The sequence below is a fragment of the Euphorbia lathyris genome, chromosome 5 (genome assembly GCF_963576675.1).
Source record: "Euphorbia lathyris chromosome 5, ddEupLath1.1, whole genome shotgun sequence".
Lineage (NCBI taxonomy): Eukaryota > Viridiplantae > Streptophyta > Magnoliopsida > Malpighiales > Euphorbiaceae > Euphorbia > Euphorbia lathyris.
The window spans coordinates 14,564,248-14,581,337 of record NC_088914.1 but is presented as its reverse complement, the minus strand read 5'-3'; the positions used below and the strand labels follow the sequence as shown (position 1 = coordinate 14,581,337).

The 17,090-nt window shown below is 37.9% G+C and overlaps 1 protein-coding gene across 1 annotated transcript; it reads right to left on the bottom strand.

Annotated features, from left to right (window-relative positions):
• Window positions 1-16,115: 16,115 nt before the first annotated feature.
• On the bottom strand, window positions 16,116-16,671 carry LOC136231366 (classical arabinogalactan protein 6-like). The gene has a single exon (XM_066020722.1). It carries the CDS (start codon window positions 16,576-16,578, stop codon window positions 16,258-16,260), a length of 321 nt encoding a protein of 106 aa, XP_065876794.1. The 5' UTR covers window positions 16,579-16,671; the 3' UTR covers window positions 16,116-16,257.
• Window positions 16,672-17,090: the final 419 nt, after the last annotated feature.

The following is a 17,090-nucleotide window of genomic DNA, read 5'->3' as shown; positions in this document are numbered from 1 at the left end:
GTGTTCTCTATTTTTCATTATCTACCTCTGTTTTATTATGTATCCCCGGACATCTCTTATATGTATTGATTTTTAGATGTATGAATATGCTAATTCAGTGAAGAATGCTGCTAATCTTATGGGGAGTTTGATCTGATAATATGTTTGGTGTATGTGAAAGTTTTATTTTTGGTAGAAGATGTGTGAGTGAGTTTTGGATGTGATGCAGGATGATTTTGTGGCGAAAATTGAATACTCCTGTTTCGGAGACAAGAAATTTATGTTTTGTAACTTTTGTTTTTGTTTTTGTTCTCTATAGGAGACAATTTGTGTAAGTGCATCTTGTTTGTATGTATCGAGTCAATAGAAAGATATAGTAATGGGTTTAAATAGTTATATCTTTATTTTTAGGGTAAAGTTAATAAATAAATAAATATATGTTTTCATTTTTTTTTTGTTCAAACGGGGCTAGAGTTTTCGTTTGTGATTAGGAGATAACTGGGTTTTTCAAGAAAATGTCTGACGGGATCATTTAGGCATCCTATAAGCGAATAAAATTTAGAACCCATTCCAACTTTACTCAAATTGGTTTTTTGGGCATTCTTTTGGCTGTTTGGATGGTGCCTAGTTGGCTCGAAAAGAGAACGTTTTTTTTTTGCTTTATTATAATTTATTTTTAAACATTATCGTATCATTGTTGGTGAATTGTGTTTATTATTTTCAAGTATTTTTATTTAATTACGTTCTATACTTGTTTCCATGGTATTATTTAAACTTTTCAGAATATTATTTCATAGTTTTTGGTGAATTATATTACTTATAAACATTAATTTTTACTTTTCAAGTTATTTCAATGATTTTGTTGTTGAAATTGGTGGTTGTTACATTTTTAAGAATATATATATATATATATATATATATATATATATATATATATATATATATATTAATCCCTTAAGGCTATGGTCTGCACCAACTAGCTTGTAACTTTTTTTACAATATTTATATTACTTTGACTTTCATGTTTGAGTAGTTTGTAGATACCGACATGGAATGAAGAAAAAAATTTATTTAATTTCGTTGTCCAAATTCATTCAAATTTATATTAAATAATTATCTAAATGTTAGCTTTTCTTTAGGCTTTTTTGTTCATGTAAGGCTATTTAAAGCTTATGATTGAGAGAGAAGAGAAAGTTTATTTGAGAGAATAGTGAACATAAATGACAGAAAGCAACAACAACAATCGTATGGCACAACCTGATATTCCTAAATTTGATGGCTTTTATGAACACTGGGCAAAATTGATGGAGAATTTTCTTCGATCAAAGGCGCACTGAAGCTTAGTAGAAAATGGAATAAATGGGGTTCCAACATGAAATGAGCCATCTGAAACAGAAGCAAAGCTCATTGGAGAGCAGCAATTGAAGGACAAAAAGGTGAAAAATTATCTTTATCAAGCAACCGATAGAGAAATCATGGAAACTATTCTCAGCGGTGATACATTTAAGCAAATTTGGGATTCAATGAAGCATAAATTGAAGAGGTCGACAAGAGTTAACAGAGAACAACTCCAAACCTTCAAAACTAAATAAAACAAATTCTAAAGATGAAAGAGGGATAAACAATCAATGCCTATTTTGGAAGAAAACTTTCCATTGCCAAAAGGATGAAAGCATGTGGCAACCCATCTACCTCGACAATCACAGACCAGGAAATACGCAGTCTGTATGTCTACAAGTTCAAGATTCAAAAGCTGATCATTAGACACGAGTCTCAACAGTCAACTAGCCTCTGAATTATGGAACGACTATTTCCTTAAAGGGAAAACATGCGGAACAAGTCAGAATCTCCAGAGAAGGGCAGAAGATGTTTCTTCACAATGGCTACCTTCTGATTCAAACGGGAAGTTTGAATGCTCCACCGATAAAAGCCAAGCTCAAGCTTCATTTTCACAGTGATCATTCAAGTGAAAAAGAGATACAGTGCAAAAATGAAAACAAGAGCAAAAAACATATACACAATAATTTTAATATTTGTGTAAATATATATATATATATATATAGAGAGAAGTTCATCTAAGTTTCCTATAAGAATCCTTTCTATTGTAAAATCAGAAGCTCTATTATTGCTTCAGATATAGGCAAGTAACAGAGAGGGATAGTTAAGTATTGTTGTAAAAGACAGTACTTTACTCAAGTTTAGACTATTTGTGTAAAATGTTTGTGTTTTACCTGTGAAAGATTTCTTTAGTGGATTAAAGCCCAGAAGAAGGAATTCTGTAGGATTGGATGTAGGTAGAAGACCGAACTAGTATAAATCTGCCGAGTAAATTATTTCCACCTTATTGTCTTTTAATGCTTCTGTATATTGCATGCTCTGGTATTTATCTCACATATATATAAATCTTATCATCCCATGCTTAACATGTAAATCATCTATCTAAGAGATCTTCATAAGCTCCTATAAAAGAGTTGTCCTTTGAGTGCAAGTATCAGAAGTAGAATCAATCTCAGTAGACTGAAACCTCAATAGACTGAAGTTGCCTGTGATTTTGAGAGTTGTCTCCGTGCTTCTATTGAATTAAAAGAGAAAAATTTCTAAAACTTTGTACCAAAACCAAAAAGTTTGAGATAAGTTTTAAAAGAAGTTATATTTTGAAGGGATCGAAATGGATTTCCTATTGGGAAGATAAATGTCATATTTAAAATTTCATTTTCGTGCAAACAACAACAACCTCATTCCCTAAACCAGTTCCATCTTCTCCTTTTTCTCATTCATGCATCCAAAAACTACCTATCTTTAATAATTATCTGATTTGCCGAAGTTTGAACGGTCTGATCGAACAGTGGTGATCATTGTTGAAACACCTTTCCACATGATTTTGATTTGACAAAATTATTTAAGTACAATTAAATATTCTATAACACACTAAGTTTAAATGCTTTGATTTATTGTTACTAATGTGTGTGTTCAATGTTGAGTTTATAATTGTTACAAGACATAAAGATCATAAGGCCCAAGCCCTATATGAAAGTCAAAGCCCAAGTCAAACAAGGCCAAGATCACTCAACCCGCGTATTACAAAACGCTGCCGTTGAGTATTGAAACGCAGCTCAGCAATGAAGGATCCAGAAGATCCACGTAGATAACTTCGGTAAGAAGCTGCTGAGCTATCTCGACAAAACGTACAAGACAGCCGCTGACCACAAAGCAACTTCCAGACCAAGTATTTCCTCTTTTGGTAAAGAACAGAAGACGCAGGATGCTGTCTGTTTGACATTACCAGATTTGGAGGAACATACTGCCACACTGACCGAAGAACAGAAGATGCTAGAATCTGATTGGCTAAGAGAACTGCTGAACAGACTGAGTGAAAACGACATGAAGCCGTTTCCCTCCAACGGTTATTTCGAAATTCGAAATAACCAGAAGCTCTCACAGCTCTCTATAAATAGAGCATTCAGAATCATTATTCAATACAGAACTTTGAGCAAAAGCCGTTACGCTGACCAAACATATACAAAAGTTCTGCATCCAAAAGCAAAGCAAATCTTACACGATAATTTTCACATCTGTGTAAAAGTCTAGAGTGATTGATCCTCAATCATCTAAGGTGTTCTAGCAATTATTGTTTAGGACAAATCTTAATCATTTCTAGAATTAGAAAGGAGAAGCTAAGTACTCGGTTTTAGTACTTAGTGAATTAGAGTAGAAGTGAGTAGAGGTATAGAGGAAGGTACTCTTGTTATACTCAGCTTCTGATTTGTAAAGGGTTTTTGAGTCTCTACCTTTAAAGAGCTCAGTAGTGAATTGGAAATCTCGGAACGTGTTCCGGGGACAGGACGTAGGCTTAGAAGAAGCCGAACCTGGATAACTCCGCTGAGTGAAGTATTTCTAACCCTTAACTCCTTAATACATTGCTTGCTTAAAACAAACTAAAACTGACCAAGTAAAAGAGGTCAAGCTGAGTTGTGCGCTGCAAACGACTTAGTTCAGGAATAGACTCTAAGTGTTATTTCCTGACTTAAGCAACGAAACTGACCTAGTCACCAGTTGACTAAGCCAGTGTCTTGCTGATTGATCAGTGCCGCTGTCATATACTTTCTTCTTAAGAAAAAGAAGTTTGCCCTAATTATTTAAAAAGGGTAAAATAGTTCCTAACCCCCCCTTGGAACTATCTTTGCAACCTTACAAGGGACCAACAAGTGGTATCAGAGCTTAAAAGCTCATTACTAAAGGTTTAACAACCTTGAGTTGATCCATACCATGGGTGAAAACATCACTCGGTTTCTCCCTGGAAACCAGACAACTCAGATATTACCTGAGGGGCTGTCCATTACTAGGCCTCCCCTATTCTTCGGGTCAAACTATACCTTTTGGAAGAATAGGATGAAGAACTTCATTCAAGCTACAAACATGAGTGCCTGGCTATCTATAGTCCAAGGCCCGTTTGTACCTGTGAAAGTTGTTGCTGGCCAGTCAGTTGTTAAAGATGAGGTTGAATGGACAGAGGATGATCTCAAGAAGCTACAAAATCATGCTTCGGCTATAAATATGCTTCACTGTGCGCTGGATGCTGCAGAATACAACAAAATATCAGGTTGTGAGTCAGCACAGGAGATCTGGAAGAAGCTGGAGGTCACCTACGAAGGAACCAACAAGGTGAAGGAGTCTAAGGTCAACCAGCAGATGAGATTGTATGAGCTGTTCGAAATGAACAATGATGAGGGGATTTCTGAAATGAATGCAAGATTCACCAACATCATAAATGAGCTCAAAAGACTTGGAAAAATCTTCACTGAGGAAGAACAAGTCAAGAAGATACTCAGAAGTCTTCCTAAAGACTGGCAAGCCAAGAAGACAGCCGTTGAAGAAGCTCAGGATTTAACCACCTACAAATATGATGAACTCATCGGCTCACTGCTGACTTATGAGATATTTATGAAGAATTTCGAGGTGAAAGAAAAATCCGAAGACAAGAAGCAGAAGTCACTTGTCATGAAAGCTGATTCAACTGATGATGGCTCAACTGACGATGAGGAGATGGCAATGTTCACAAGAAAAATGAAGAGACTGTTCAAAAGAAATGACAAATACTCCAAGAAGCCTTATAGAAAATTTGATAAATATAAGGCTGACTCAAGTGACAGCAAATTTAAGAAGGACAGCTCAAAGCCCATTACATGCTTTGAGTGCCATCAAACCGGCCACATCAAGTCAAGCTGCCCAACGCTGAGGAAAGACAAAAAGAATGGCAAGAAGGCAATGGTGGCAACATGGAGTGACAGTGATGATTCTTCATCTACTGAAGCTGAGGCCACAGAGTCAGCGAAGATATGCTTCATGGCTGACGAACTTGCTGAGCCATGCATTTCTGAGCATGCTGACCAATCTGATGAGTCAGATTATGAAGAGCAATCTAATGAGGTAATCTCACTCTCTCAACTCAGAAATGAAATGGGTAATGCCCTGAGTGATCTCTATACACTTGTCAAAAAGTGTAACAAGAAGATTAAAGCACTCAGCCGGCGCTATGATGAAGTAGAAGAGGTCAAACTGAGTGACCTCAGATACCTTCTTCAGGACAACTCAGTTTTGCATGAAAATATGAAAATCATTCATGAGTCTGTCTCTGAAGTCCAGTCAGTTTCAAAGAAACTGAGGAAGGATGTCACAACCATTCAGAACCAATTAAAGGTTCCAAACAAAAACAATTTTCCTCTGAGAACTCAGTATCAAGGTACTCAGTACCAAGGTACTCAGCAGAGACGAAATCCCCAGCGAAGAGTCCAGTGTGACTTTTGTGGGAAGTTAGGACACACCAGTAAGGTGTGCTGGCACGCTCAGCACTGGGGTGCTGACAAGTCAGTAAAGAATCCTAAACAGAAGGTCAGTTGTGACTTCTGTGGAAAAAGTGGCCATACTATCAATATATGTCGCCACAAAATAAAATATGATGCTTTACCTGTTGAACCTAACAAGTCAGGACCCAAAAAGAATTGGGTACCTAAAGGAAACTGATCACAATGTAGGTAAGCCTGAGATGTGCCGAGAAGTAAAAAATGTGGTATATTGACAGCGCATGCTCAAGGCATATGACGGGTGATGAAACTCAGTTCATCATGTTTGAACGTAAACGAGGAGGAAGCGTAAGTTTTGGAGACAACAGAAAGGGTAAGATAGTAGGATCAGGCACCGTTGGAGGTAATCCCACTATTGAATCTGTCTCCCTAGTCAGCGGACTCAAATATAACTTACTCAGTGTAGCTCAGCTATGTGATAATGGGAGAAAAGTTATATTTGATGATACTGGATGTAAAATATATGAGGGAAAAACAAATGAGTTAATTTTAACTGCCCCTCGGATAGATAATGTTTTCATGCTGAACCTACAAAAGAAGTTTTCAAAAACTGTATGCTTAGTCACAAAGGAAGAAAATTCCTGGCTATGGCACAGGAGACTTGGTCATGTAAGCATGGACCTCCTGGCCAAATTAGCAAGAAAGCAATTGGTTGAGGGACTGCCTGAACTTAAATTTCAAAAAGATCAACTATGCCACGCTTGCCAAGCTGGAAAACAAACCAAACAATCTTTTCACAGTAAAAACATTGTCTCAACTAAATGTCCGTTAGAGTTACTACACTTGGATCTCTTTGGTCCAGTCCAGCCGCTGAGTCTGGGTGGAAGAAGATTTTCCTTGGTCATTGTAGATGACTTCTCTCGGTATACGTGGGTTATCTTGCTGACCAGCAAGGATGAGACCTTTGAGACATTTTCAAATTTGGTTAGAAAAATTGAAAATGAAAAAGACCTAAAATTAGCTCATATCCGTAGTGATAACGGTGGAGAATTCAAAAACCAAAAGTTTGTTGAATTCTGTGAAGCCAGCGGCATTGACCACAATTTTTCTGCTCCTAGAACACCTCAGCAAAATGGGGTTGTAGAAAGGAAGAACAGAACTCTGGTTGAAATAGCCAGGACAATGCTGGATGAGCATAGGCTTCCAAAGTATTTTTGGGGAGAAGCTGTTAACACAGCATGCTATATTCTCAATAGGGCCCTAGTTAGACCTATACTTAAGAAAACCCCTTATGAACTTTGGAAAGGACGAAAGCCCAACATTGGATACTTTCGTGCCTTTGGATGTAGATGTTTCATTTTAAATACTAAAGATAGCTTAGCCAAATTTGATTCAAAAGCTGATGAGGCTATCTTTCTAGGCTACTCAACAAACAGCAAAGCATACAGAGTTTTTAATAAGAGAACCCAAGTATTAGAAGAGTCTATACATGTGCAATTCGATGAAACTGACCCTGCAGGAAGATACCAGCCGCTGACAGAAGATGAACCAAACTCAGCACTTGCTGATCAAGAACCAGCTACTGAGTCCTTCACAAAGCGGCTGACCAAGAGTAAGAGTGAACCTAAGATTGTTTTCGCTGACCAATCTACTTCTGCAGAGAATGTTGAAACACAAATAGAACAAGACACAAATCTACCCAAGGAGATAAGAGTCCCAAGAGGGCATTCAGAAAATGCAATTCTTGACTCAGCTGGAAATACCCTGATGACAAGGAATCAACTCAGGAAGTATCTCGGCAATGTAGCCTTTGTCTCAGTTTAGGAGCCGAAGAACTTTGCTGAAGCTGAGCATGGCGAATTCTGGATGAATGCCATGCAAGAGGAACTGGACCAATTCAGAAGGAATAATGTATGGGAGCTAGTGCCACATCCAAGAAGCCAGAAGACCATTGGAACCAGATGGGTCTTCAGGAACAAGCTGGATGAACAAGGAAACGTAGTTAGAAACAAAGCACGACTTGTAGCTCAGGGCTACAGTCAGCAAGAAGGTATTAACTATGGTGAGACCTTTGCCCCAGTGGCAAGGCTAGAAGCAATTAGGATTTTATGTGCATATGCATCTTATATGAATTTTAAATTGTTTCAAATGGATGTTAAGAGTGCATTTCTTAATAGAGTAATAAACGAGGAGGTCTATGTCAATCAGCCTCCAGGGTTTGAGGATCCTAAGTACCCAAACCATGTTTATAAACTCAAAAAGGCTCTGTATGGCCTCAAGCAAGCACCACGTGCTTGGTATGAGAGGCTGACCAACTTCTTACTGACTAGAAACTATGTCAGGGGTCAAGCTGATACAACCTTATTCATTAAGAGAAAGGGTAAAGATACCCTGCTGGCTCAAATATATGTAGATGACATTATATTTGGTGCTACTAATGAATCTATGTGCAAGGAATTTGGTAAGCAAATGCAGACTGAGTTCGAGATGTCAATGATGGGAGAACTCAACTTCTTCCTTGGACTTCAAATTAAACAAGGAAAGAATGGCATATTCATCAGTCAAGCTAAATATGCCAAGGAGATATTGAAGAAATATGAACTAGAACATTATATTTGCAAAGCTCAGTAAATGCAGGCTTGTGGTATCCAAATACTCATGACTTTACACTCATCGGATACACTGACACTGACTATGGACGAGACAAGCTGGAAAGAAAAAGCACCTCTGGAGGATGCCATTTCCTAGGAAGCTGTCTTGTATCTTGGTTCAGCAAGAAGCAGGCATCAGTAGCCCTGTCCACCACTGAAGCTGAGTACATTGCTGCTGGAAGCTGTGTTGCTCAAGTCCTATGGATTAAGCAACAGCTTGAAGACTATGGTGTACAGACAAAGACAATTGAAGTCAAATGCGACAATAAGAGCGCAATTGACCTTTCAAAGAACCCAATCCAGCATAGCAGGATGAAGCATATCAGCATAAGACATCACTTCATCAGAGATCATGTACTCAAGGAAGAAATCAAGCTGACCTATGTGCCAACATATGAGCAGCTCGCTGATATCTTTACAAAGCCTCTAGCACGAGAGCAATTCAGCATACTGAGAGAAGCCATTGGTATGTTTAATCCACTATCTTAAATTCCTAAGTAAAAATGTGATATAATGCATGCTGAATGAATGTTAACATGCTGAGTGTTTTAAAGAATATCTATCAAAATCACATGCACAGCAACTAATGCACACTGAATAAGTTATCTCAGACCGAGTAACTAATTACTCCCACTATCCGTTGCACAAAACTGACCACTCAGAATATGAAACGTTTGTACCAACAAATGCTGAGTAAAGGTAATCATTAGCATTCAATGCAAACGCACGCGTAATGACACCTGTACAACGCATGCGCCGAATATGTCATAAAGTGTCATAAATGTCAAGGTTTCTGCCGATTGGACAACCCAAGGGTAAAACCGACCTAAATTCAAACGGAAACCTTAATTAAAAAATCTATAAATAGTGGGTATTTCCCCACTACCTTCTCTTTACGCGTACTGAACTTTCAAAAGCTTCAGAATTTCCTTACGAACTTAAGAACTTCAAAACTCCTAAAATGACTCAAGCCTCTTTCAACATCTCCGGTGCCGGTCGTTCCAAGGCCACCACCGATGAACAGACAAACAAAACCTCCACTCAGCCTTCTCCGTCCAAAGCTACTGGACATGGAAAAGGAAAAGCCACTCAAGCTCAGGGAAAACCAGCTAAACCTAGACAGTACATTCGCGTATTCGAGAATGTCCGAGAATGGAAAGTGGAAACTTCTCGCTGGGTATCTCAGACCTTCATTGACTCAGAACAACCGTTCTGTGACTGGATAAAGAATAACGGATGGACTGAGCTGTTCTCCCTACGATTCCCCACCTACCCTGACCTGGTTATGGAATTCTACCATAACCTCAAAGCTGACGCAAAGGACCATGACTACTTAGTCACTGAAGTCAGGGGAAAGACCATTTTCATCAACCCAACGTATTTGGGATCCTTACTCAGCCTCAAGACTGAGGGTGCTGAGTTAAGAAGAAATGGTGATCAGGAGGACATCTACTATGATGAAACCTTCTATAAGCCTGCTGGGTACATTGGAGAAGTATCCAGCTCATCTATGGGTCAGCATCAGAAGATGGCCCACTTCCTGCTGGTCCAACTGATCTACCAGAAGGTAACTGCACCAGCTCAGCCTCCCACTTCGAGATGTGCTTTATCTGGCACATACTGACCTACAAACCGATAAACATGCCAGTGTTTCTAATAGCTGGATTCCTGCGTAGCACGAACAATCTAAGGCTAGGCTCGCTGATCACAAAGATTCTAGTTGACCACAAGGTTGACTTACAAGGAGAAACCTGTGTGAAAGGATCTGAGATCACAGCAGCATCACTGCGTGCTCTCAAATTCAACCAACCTTTGAAGAAAGGAAAATTTATTGAGCAGCTAGAGGAGCAAGCTGAGGAAGTGCTACCTGCTGAGGTGATTGTTCCAGCAAAAGGAAAACGGACTAAAGCCCCAGCCACAAGAAAAAGGAAGCCCACCGGTACTCCATCTAAGGAAGCTGAGCCTAAGTCCAAAAAGACCAAATCAGCTACTGAGTCAAACCAAGACAAAACTCAGTCAGCTGAAAAGCACAGCAGGCAAGATGAGCCTGCAACTGAGGATACAATTGATCCTCCTCAGAAGAAGCAGAAGACTTCTACTCTTTCACCCATCAACGTCCTTCCACTTGACTTCGTAGTCACTTCGGACTCACATTATGCTCAGCATCATGCTGAAGAAACTGAGCAACAGGAAGATGAGGTGGACCTAGACGAACATTTCATCACTCAGCTCGAGGAAGAGCTTGAGAATGAAGACACTGAGGATGAAGGACATGCACAGGAGCAAGAGACGGAAGCTGACTCTGAAAGGATAGCTAGTGACCATGATCAAGTTGACCAAGCTCACACTAAGTCAGCTAATGGAGTTGAACAACATCACGAGCCAATTAACCAGCACACTGCTGATTAGAATGTAGACGACTCTCCATCTCAAGCTGATGTAAATCAAGCTGACCCTCCTCCTGTACAAAAGATCAGAAGAAGACTGGTAAAGGCCAGCATCTTAGACCAACCAGTCAGCACACCATTGCATGATCCATCCAAGGTCAAGATGACCTTCTTCCGGAAGCCAATTCCTTCTGCACCATCTCCTCAACCTTCACAAGCAGCAGAAACACAAGCCTCTGTTTCTACTCAGGAACAAGCCGAACAACTTAACTCTGCAAACCCGCCAATCCAAACCGAGCAAAATCTCGAAGAAAACACAGCACCAGTCAGCTCTAAACCCATCCAACCTGACTGTTCCGCTGAGGTTGAACCTGCTAACCCAACAACTATCCAATCAACACTTGCGCAGAACCCAACAATAACCCCAGTCCCTGACCCAGCAACCTCTTCTCTATCTGGTCAAACTGCCATCTCTCAGGCCACAATCAATGTTACTAAGTCCAGTCAAAGAATCATTGACTCAGTGCAGGCTCTGATTAGAGATATTCAGCATTCAACTCCTCCTACTGCTGCCATTTCCCATATAGAAACTACTTAGCCTTCTCAAGTAACTCAACTTCTCAATGAAGTTAAGGAACTCAAGGACCTGCTGAGTATTCTACTATCTTCACAAACACAGCAAGCTAGGCAGGATTCGATTGCTAAGTTGGCTGAGATCCAGCTGACAATAGTACAGTGTCTCACTTCTTTATCTTCCCAGATCCAGAACCTGTCAGCTACGAACCCAAATCTCGCCACTTCCTCTGAGTTAAAGATGCTGTTTGCTCAGCTCCATACTGAACAAAACAAGACTAATGCACATCTTGCAAACACATCTCAATGCTCAATGGAGCAACTCAGTGAGGCAGTTCGTCTACTTAATCTCCACAAGGAAGAAATGGACACCAACCAGCTCAAACAGGATCAAATACTGACCAATTCCCAAAAGATATTCGACCATGTTAGACACACGAATCTTTAGCGTGAGCACTATGATACTTCACTTCTCAAAACCTTCCACAACTCCTTTGCTGCGCTGAAAGACACAATTACATGGCTGGGAAAAGGACAAGCTTATGTACTCAGTATGCTCAGTGCTACTGATATCCGTATTAGTCCTGAGGTCCTCAGCAACGGTGCTCCTATCTTTGATGGCATAGACGAAAGTGCTGATCGTTTGAAGACCTTCTCTGCTGAGCTCTCCAGAGCTGTTCTTTTGGATTCCTTCAAGTTGCCTCCATCCGGTGCTGGAAAAACGGGGGAGAAGAAAGATCAGCGCAGAACTCAAGCTGAAGGCAGTCAGCAAAAGAAGAAGAAATAGATAAAAAAAAAACAAAAAAAACTTAGTTAAATCAGAAGCTAAGTTTACACTTAGCTTATTTCTTCCTTCTTGTAACATGTATTATGTATGCTGACTATCCTATGTTATTTAATACAATACCTGCATGCATTGTCGACTCAACTTGTGTTATTTATCCTTTCATGCTAAGTATTATGAATGCATCTCCTAAGTACAAATTGAACTCAGTAAACGAGTAAAATACCTGCTGAATGTATGCTGCGTAAAAATTAATGATTGAACTTGTCTAAAATCAACCATTGAACAAATTAATTACTCAGTGCTCTTTTACTATACTACACTTCCGCTAAAACTGAGTAAAATAGAATATATCCCACAAGCTGACCTATACTTGAAAACTGATCTTAGACTTATTCAATTAAACCTGAAAAATGTTTAGAATAAAACTAAGTCAGTAGCTCAACCCTGATGGGGGAGTTTACTTAGTCAAATAGGTCAACTATCATGGGGGAGCTCAATGCTGAGTTCCTTGCTGAATAGTTTTGCCAACATCAAAATGGGGGAGTTTGTTGAAACACCTTTCCACAGGATTTTGATTTGACAAAATTATTTAAGTATAATTAAATATTCTATAACACACTAAGTTTAAATGCTTTGATTTATTGTTACTAATGTATGTGTTCAATGTTGAGTTTATAATTGTTACAAGACATAAAGATCATAAGGCCCAAGCCCTATATGAAAGTCAAAGCCCAAGTCAAACAAGGCCAAGATCACTCAGCCCGCGTATTACAAAACGCTACCGTTGAGTATTGAAACGCAGCTCAGCAATGAAGGATCCAGAAGATCCACGTAGATAACTTCGGTAAGAAGCTGCTGAGCTGTCTCGACAAAACGTACAAGACAGCCGCTGACCACAAAGCAACTTCCAGACCAAGTATTTCCTCTTTTGGTAAAGAACAGAAGACGCAGGAAGCTGTCTGTTTGACATTACCAGATTTGGAGGAACATACTTCCACACTGACCGAAGAACAGAAGATGCTAGAATCTGATTGGCTAAGAGAACTGCTGAACAGACTGAGTGAAAACGACATGAAGCCGTTTCCCTCCAACGGTTATTTCGAAATTCGAAATAACCAGAAGCTCTCACAGCTCTCTATAAATAGAGCATTCAGAATCATTATTCAATACAGAACTTTGAGCAAAAGCCGTTACGCTGACCAAACGTATACAAAAGTTCTGCATCCAAAAGCAAAGCAAATCTTACACGACAATTTTCACATCTGTGTAAAAGTCTAGAGTGATTGATCCTCAATCATCTAAGGTGTTCTAGCAATTGTTGTTTAGGACAAATCTTAATCATTTCTAGAATTAGAAAGGAGAAGCTGAGTACTCGGTTTTAGTACTTAGTGAATTAGAGTAGAAGTGAGTAGAGGTATAGAGGAAGGTACTCTTGTTATACTCAACTTCTAATTTGTAAAGGGTTTTTGAGTCTCTACCTTTAAAGAGCTCAGTAGTGAATTGGAAATCTCGGAACGTGTTCCGGGGACAGGACGTAGGCTTAGAAGAAGCCGAACCTGGATAACTCCGCTGAGTGAAGTATTTCTAACCCTTAACTCCTTAATACATTGCTTGCTTAAAACAAACTAAAACTGACCAAGTAAAAGAGGTCAAGCTGAGTTGTGCGCTGCAAACGACTTAGTTCAGGAATAGACTCTAAGTGCTATTTCCTGACTTAAGCAACGAAACTGACCTAGTCACCAGTTGACTAAGCTAGTGTCTTGCTGATTGATCAGTGCCGCTGTCATATACTTTCTTCTTAAGAAAAAGAAGTTTGCCCTAATTATTTAAAAAGGGTAAAATAGTTCCTAACCCCCCATTGGAACTATCTTTGCAACCTTACAAGGGACCAACAATCATCATCAGTGGTCTCTAACATAGGCTTGTAATAGAAAGATTGTTGACAAGATTTTGAGCCATTGTTGTGTTTTTCTCCCTTTTCTTGCAAATGTTGGGTACGACCATACCGGATTAGGCAAAATAATGAAATATCTCGACTATATTTATGACATTTGGATATGATACATAAGGGGAGAACTCTCAGATGGATATAATTTATGAAGTGTTTATTTATTTATTTACGACTGATTTGATTAAATGATTAATTGTAAGCCTATAATTTTATAGAGTCGTGATTTTGAGTAAATGAATATATATAAAACTATTCTGAGTATATTTACTTTACGTCGTTGATAATTGATTATTACGATTTTTATCTCGCGTTTTCAAATGTTTTAATGTTTTAGGCGAAGACGTGCAAGGTACAGATGGAGGCACTCAATGTTAGGGCGATGGTTGCATACGACCATGAGTTCTCAAAGTCGTCTCTAAGGTATTGCATTTCATCTTGTACACATTCATGTTGAGTGAACAAATAGAGAACGTTGGTTGCCTTTGTGTTAGAAGTGTGTTTTTGGATGTGATCATGTAAATCACACTTTCGGTAGTGTTGTTGTGTGATGTTAGTAATTTCACTTTTAGTGCATTGTGTTTAACTTGGTATTAATGTGACCCAGTAAGGTTATTTGATATGTGATATGTATGTTCTTATGTTAAGATGTTAAATTTTGATCTTTTGGTGTGAATTAAGGCAAATATAAACTTAAAGTTTGGTATTGGATGACTTTTACTATAGTTCAAATTCGTTTTAGTAGAAAACAGATTCGTACCTGAAAATTATAAGTATTTTTTCGACCTATTCCAGGAAGAACTAGTTGTTGAAATATAAAAGTAAAATTTTAAGCTTTTTCTTAAGTTTACAATGGTTTTTGAATAAGCTCATTTGGACTTTGGATGTGAGAGATATGATAGAAACAATAGGTATAAGTCGCTTTAGATATTTTTCAAGTTCAAACTAAACTTTTGACCATTTTCAGTAGGATTTAGTTTTGGGGTTGTTAATTTATGATTTCCCCTATATGGTTTAAAAAGAACTTTTAATCACTTAAGTCAAACTTGTATATTTTGAATTATGATTTAAAAAACCTCGGTTGGTCAAGCTGATTTTTTTTTTCTTTTTGAGGAAACCTTGTTATTGTTGAATTTTTCTTATCTTGTGGGACACTGTTTCAGACTCTTCACCATCATATCCAATTATATTTTGGTTCAGGTCTGACATAAACATTTTTTTATAAAAAAGTTGCACAACTGAATTAATGTGATATACAAACAGCGACTACACTAGTGACATTGATGATCAAAAGAGTACTTCATGCTATATTTTCGTATTAAGTGGAGGAACAGTAGCTTGGTCATTGAAGAACATGTGGTAACTCTTTCAACTACAAAAGGTGGAGTATATTGTTGCTGATTCATTTCCTACCAAAGTATGTGGATGCAGCGAATTCTGAAGCAAATTAAAAATACAAAAGGTGATTTTTAAAATTCTTTATGATAATTCTTCTACTGTCAAGTTTGCAAAGAATATAGTATTTCACATCAGAAATAAATAGATTGATGTAAAATTTCACTTTCTAAATTTTTTTTTATAAGCAATGAATGATTTTTTTTTTGATGATGAAGTGATGAATGAATTAATATGAAATATCGCGGCACAAACAAACAAGTTGCATATATTTAATTAATATACTAAACTGAATAAATTATATTCACTTTAAAAAATGTAATCAATTGATTATAAATGTATCAAAAAGAATATATAATCTATAGATATTAAAAAGGTGGTTAACTAACATTGAATCAATTGATCGTATTGTATTTAATTTCTTTAGTTTATTAGAGAAATTTAATTTATTTATTTACTAATTATGATATTTGCCACATAATATATAGATATTATAATTGGAACATAATAAATATTTTTGAAGTAAGAACATAATAAATTAAAAAATCTTCATCTTGAAATTAATTTAAATACATAATTTTTTTTGAACCGAATTTAAATACATGATTAATTAATACATAAACTAATTTGTCTACACCCAACAAATAATAATTAAATTCCCGGAACTTAAATAAAGAATAATTTATTTAAATTCCGGTGGGCGTAGACATTAACTAAATTAAAAATTATTTAAAGCTTAGAAGAAAAAGCCGGCAGCAATGACGGCAACTCCGGCGACAGCAGAGAACTCGACGGAGGTAGCACCACTTTTAGGTGATTCAGCAGCAGGTCCACCAGCAACAGTGGCACCAGAGCCCGCTGGTCCAGGAACAACTTCGGCACCAGGTGCGCCGGCAGTTTCGGTATCGTTGCCAGCACCGTCAGCAGCAGGTTCAGCTGCGGTGGGGCTGGAGGTGGGAGCTGCGGCAGTGGCAGCAGGGGTGGCCGGAGCAGCTGCCGATGCCATGCCGATGATGGCGACAAGGAGAAGAGATAGAACAATGACCTTGCTTGCCATTTTATTTTGTTTTTCGGGTTTTGGATTTTTGAAGTTTTTTTTGGATTTTTGGAAATAAAATGCAGTAGTTCTCTAAAGAATAAATAGAGAAGAACTGCAGATTAAAGTTGATGATTTTAAATTGAGTGTTTTGGAGTTGTTATATAGTGATGATTTATGGGTTATAATTAGTAAAATTATAATAATAGCCATTGGAGTTTCTGGTTTTATTTAGTTGCTAAAATTATGGATTGAGGAAGAAGAATGGAGACCACGGTAAATGCGGAACAAGAAGAAGGAAAATTTCAATTTTTTTTTTAATATATAATTAGACAACTAAATTTGTAAGGTTTTGTATACATTAACTTGTTAATTTTAGACATGGGACCTCCTTTTTTATTTGCTCATTTAGCACCCTTTGTATTAAAAATATGTTATATGTCATATTAAAATTCTGTTAAATCGGAAAATAAAGGTATTAGAAAGTGACGGAGTCAGAAATCTATATATCGGCTAATTTCAGATTTACGGCT